This window comes from Phaethon lepturus, unplaced genomic scaffold (assembly GCF_000687285.1).
Source record: "Phaethon lepturus isolate BGI_N335 unplaced genomic scaffold, ASM68728v1 scaffold15659, whole genome shotgun sequence".
Taxonomy (NCBI): domain Eukaryota; kingdom Metazoa; phylum Chordata; class Aves; order Phaethontiformes; family Phaethontidae; genus Phaethon; species Phaethon lepturus.
The window spans coordinates 43,659-48,836 of record NW_010562934.1 but is presented as its reverse complement, the minus strand read 5'-3'; the positions used below and the strand labels follow the sequence as shown (position 1 = coordinate 48,836).

Genomic DNA, 5,178 nt, shown 5'->3' with positions numbered 1-5,178 from the left:
AAAAAAAAGCCACAAGCCAGTTTGTGTGGTGGTGTTGGGGCAATGGGGAAACCAGGATGGGGAGAGAAGCGTCAGTGTGCCATAGCTGGGAACAGAGGAACGTGGCTGGTGTTCTAGGTTTTATTTTTCCCCTGGTGTGCCGTTATTTGTCCTGGCCTCGCTCACATTCTCCATGGAAAAGAGAAGACGTGGCACAGGCTGGTTGTGGCGGGCTGCTTTCGTGTTGGCTATGAGCCCTGGTCCAGAGGAAGTATTTGCTCTGAGGGAACATGCTTTTTCCTAGCGAGCTGCTTCTGGTTGCTGCCGCTTGCATCGCTGTCAGGGCTGGAGCGTGCAGCAGCCCCTTCGCGTGGCGCCGTGCAGGGACCAGCTTGCAGACTGTCAGGTCTTTTTTTTTGTGCCGTTCCCCCGGGGAACAGGCTGCCGTCCGCGTCTGTCAAAGCAGAGTTCGGAGAGCCGTCAGGATTTCAGATGTTCTCGTCTTCCGCGTAGCTCGCACAGGGCCTCCCTGTCACTCGGGAAGAGGAGAGGCTTGTGGCGTGCGCGTTTACGAGGCAGGTGGGGTTAGGGTATCCGCACCGTTCAGTCTGAAGGACTTCAGCTGTACGATACGTTGCGTGCCAGCGCGACCCGTGCCCGCCCCTGCCCGCGGGACGCGCCGGCCCGGCTCTTGGTCAGCTTTTGCTGCTGTGTTGGGTGGGGAGTGGCCGCACCTTCTTCGGGAGATGGAGGCTTGAAATCACTGCAGTGATTTTCACAGGGGATTAGAAAGAAACCCTGTCAAAGCCTGGCAAAACAGAAAGAGTAAATAAACACATCAGCATTCATTTTTGCACCCGAGGTGGTTCCACCCTTCGTGCGCTCAGCGGCCCGGCTGCGGGGCCTCAGCCAGGTCCCCTCCTCAGCGCCGCGGCACGACGCTTGCTGCTAGACTGAGCCAAGAGCTGTGCCTGTGCAAAGGAAATCAAAGCCGTCAGTAAAGGCAGGCAATTTATTTTTGACATTCTTGGTGGAGAGGAATCATTTTGTAAATGTAAATCTATACTGCAAGGTCCGTTTAACTGGCTTTGAACCAGTCTGACTAATTACAGAGCTGTCTGCTTAGATTAGCACCCCGTCCCCCTTGCTTGGCTCTCTGTTTGCATCTCATGGATATTTTTTGCGTTTTAGTCCATTACATGAAATGAAGCTGCTCTTGCTCCTGCCCGCTCTGCTGCCGTTCGTTACCCCGCGGCCTCGGTGCTCAGGGTTTACAGGAGCTCTGTCAGACGTGTCGCTCGGCTGAGTCAGTGCCACGACCACCACCACCACCGTGGGCGGGGGGAGACGGCAGAAGAAAGGATCAGGCCTTCGGGCGCCAGCTCTGAGCCGGAGGTGCCTTTGTAGAAATTCCCTCTGTTCTTTTCAAAGGCTGACGAGTGAATGAGGAATTGCGCTGGCGCAGTTGTGTTTTAAATTTGTTTTTGTCATGACACTTAGATGTATAAAAAAAGTTGTTGGTTTTTCTTTGTGACCGTGTCATGAGTGAGGCGGTTATCAGAGACGCTAGAAAATCTGATGGGTACCCTCTCGCTCTCCCTTTCTCTCCCTTTCCTTTTACTGTCTTTCAAGGGCTTTAAAAGCAATCGAGCTGTTCGGATTTCCCATCGGTCCATACGTAACTTCTAACACAGGAGCAAACGTAGGAGGTAGAGCTCTGAGCAGACCTCGGCCGACGTTGCCTGGCTAGCTGCTCCAGCGGCTGGGGCTTTTTTCCCTCTCGCAGCTTGCAGCACATTGTCTCTCTCCCTCTTTTGCTCTTTCTCCTTCCCCCTCCTCCTTTTCTTTTCCTGATAGTAGAAGCTTCCAGGGTGAACATGGCAATTGCAAAAATAAAACCTAAATGGTTAGAAGCCTGGAGAAGACAGACAAGCGTTGTATCACCATCCTTCATGGTTGGGAGGTTTAACCCTCTTCCGAGCGGAGACTTTCTTTATGGTGTATCGATGTTTTCTTTATTTAAACATGGATAAAGAGTTTCTGAAAAAGACAGTGACTTTTGCCTGTTATGGCCAAAGCCAAAACCTGAGCTTAGATCCGCACCGTTCAGTTCTGCTCAACTCGTGCACACCATATTCACGCATTCCTGGATTTCGTACACTTTGGGCTCTGTCCTCAGCTGGCATAAACCAAGTATGACAGATCAGCACTCTTTGACCCTACTGTATCTTGACAGTTGTTACTGCTTTCTCAGATTATCAGCTTCTAAATTTTTCCTGGGTGGATTTAACACGGTTGTATCTTACCTGTCTCGGGAAGGTTAGGATTAGCTATAGAAGTCTGTTGTATAGGTAGCCCCCAGCAAATGGGCAGCAGCGTCCCAGGCGGTGCTGTCAGAACTATTTGCGAGACTTCTGCGTGGAACTCTGCGTAGACGCCACTTGGAAAATCCTTTGGACGTCGCTGAGTAAGAGACCCTTTTCTTTGCTGGTCAGATGAGAGGATGGAGTTAGGTTATCGCCTTTACATTTTGCAGAATGCTTTGGCACGTGCTGGGGAATTTTTCCGGCAGAAGGAAGGTTCCCTTGGCTAACGCAGACAAGCACGGGGAGTGCAGCCTGCATGCTCCTGAAGCTTTTTACCACACGCTACTTGCCTCCTTCAGCCAAAGTTCACAACTGGACTGCCCAAGTATATTTTCTTTTGGTTCGAGTATCAGGTTTAGTAGCTATGCAAGGTGAGAAGCTGCTTGTTGATCAAGGAACCCTTTCTTCCTAACTTAACACTTTATATTTAGATGCCTCCAGAAACATGAAAGGAAATGCAGTAACAGCTTGATCTGTCATTTACCATTGATTGTGACTCATCTGAAATCCCTATTTTAGTTCCTTTTTTTGTTAGTGCAACCACTTTAATATTGTCCAAATGGTTCAACTCCCAAACGACGGTGTTACGATTATTAGACGTTGTGAGGGTTAGAAGAAAGAATAACAAATTAAATATTCACCTAAAAGCCGCAAAATAAAATGTTCATAGAATTTTGTCAGTTGTTACAAATGCATATTAGTTTGATTTGTACTTTGAATCTGTCAGTCCCTTCTGCTGAAATACCAAACAGCCGATATTCTCATTAAATAACAAATTGGCAATTGAGGAATTGGTACAGATGTCAATAGGAATGACCTAGTTAGACTTACTGCTTCTCAAAGGTACAAGTCCTAAAGCTTCATTTTTAAGATTTAGATGTTTGGTAAACTTGTAGAATATATAAAACACTGAACATTCAAGCTGAGTATTAATTTTTAAAACAGCAATAAAAATAACTGTAAATATAGAAGTCAGTAACTGTGGTTTTATACCGTTTAGTATTTTAGCTCAGGAAATCCAAAGACGTTATCCATTTGGCCTTATCAGGTTATTTGCTTCAGGAGCCTAGAAAAATAGGAGTTTGACTGAAGCTTATTTAGGTAGTCTTTATTTTGCTTTCTCCCAGTTTCATTTTACAAGCCCTCGCAGAGTTCCCAGAGAAAGACAAAATGGAGACAAAATGCACACGTAGGGCCTTTTTGAGCTCTGCTCTTGATGTTTTCTTAGATGTCATTGTGATGTTTGCAGTTCTAATGAATTTTCTCACATAAGATCAAAGAGTTTGAGTTGATGGATTGTCATGTGCTGTGGGGCTTTCTTTTTTTGTTTTTGTTTTGTTGTTGTTATTTTAGGTGTGAGTTTCAACAGTGTTTATACTCAAATTTGGAGAGTGCTCCTTCACCTAGCTGCCGACCCCTATCCTGATGTCTCCGACTTGGCTATGAAAGTTCTCAATAGCATTGCCTACAAGGTATGCCTTTCTGTGTCCGTGTGTGTCTGTCAGGCTTTTGTGTGTTCATGTTTCTCATGCCTGGGCAAAGCGCAGACAGACTGAACTGAACAGATCTACTGGAGGGCTCTGGTACGTGGTCCTGGTTCAGTCTGGATCTATTGCAGAAGGAGCTCTTAATGTTTCAAGATGCTAAACACTCGAATGAACTCTTGACCAGGTAAAATAAATGAATGGGGGAGGGCCTGGGACTGTTTTAGGATATAAATTAGGTACAGACCTTAGACAGTAGGTCTTGTTTAGAAGTCTACTTATCTAGATCAGTCCCTGGGAGAAACCGTAAATATACTTCATTAAACTATCCGTTTGCAAACTGATTTAGATTATGCAAGTGGGACTGGCCTGCAGACTGAAGCCACAACGGCTCTCCAATCCAGGTGAACTAGTACATGTGAGTCAGCATGCAGACACCCCTGCCACTACTCACCTCTTCAACCCAGGCCTGACCCGCCTAAACCACCATCCTCATCACATTTCATCCTCCAAGGGTGACAAGATGTCCCTGGAGGCTGCCATCGCTGCTGATGCAGAATTGCCAGATTGGGGAGCTGTAGAAGCACCCTCACCTTCCACCTGAAACGAAGCGCCAGGCCACCCCAGAACATCTTCTCACCAACTGCCTTCCCCCTTCTCCGCCCCAGTCGGTGGTGTCGGAGAGCTCTCTGAACGCAGTCCTTCCCACGCGCTTTCTAGTTGCTCCAGCATCAAGACCATGAGCCATTGCAACGCGAGGTGACGTCTCTTACTGATGATTTCCAGTGAATAGTCGTAAATCTTCAGACTTCGAAGCTAAAGTTGCAGTAAGAGATGCCAGCATTGTGCGCTACCATTTTAATGCCTTAGAGATTTCTCGCTATTGAATCTGATTTTCTATTGAGAAAACAGTTACTTACCTGAACTCTTGCTTGTTTTAGTATACATGTCAGTGAGTGGTAAAAGTCTGGGGTTTGGGATAGAGAATTATTTTGTCAGTGGGGGCAACAAAGGTCAGTCCTTCCCTGGTGATTCAGGTGTACAACAAATTACTGTCAGGCTGGAGATGCCAAACTAAGGTGAATAAGAGAAGGAAAAGGTGAAAGATTTCCCTCTCTGCTCTAGATGCATGAAACTATTTCGGTTTTGCATTTTGGAAGGCTCTTTGCAAAATGAAATGTTACTCCCACTATGGGATTAAAAGGGTTATAAAGAAGAACTGGATCTGCTTTTCCTGTCTTAAGTATTTTTTCAGGACTTACTCCCTTGCTAGTGGAAAGAGATGTGTAAATGTTGATAAAGATGCTGCTGTCCCTGCGGATGCCTTCACTAGCTCTGCTGTGGGTCAC

At 46.6% G+C, this 5,178-nt stretch overlaps 1 protein-coding gene across 1 annotated transcript in view; it reads left to right on the top strand.

The window, feature by feature from the left end:
• The window catches only part of RPTOR (regulatory associated protein of MTOR, complex 1), a gene marked incomplete at its 5' end in the record, with an annotated part of 92,594 nt that overhangs the window by 47,563 nt on the left and 39,853 nt on the right, over positions 1-5,178 (top strand). The window contains one exon of the mRNA XM_010294456.1: positions 3,699-3,817. Within this exon, the coding sequence (XP_010292758.1) occupies positions 3,699-3,817 (119 nt within the window). The remainder of the gene's footprint in view (positions 1-3,698; positions 3,818-5,178) is intronic.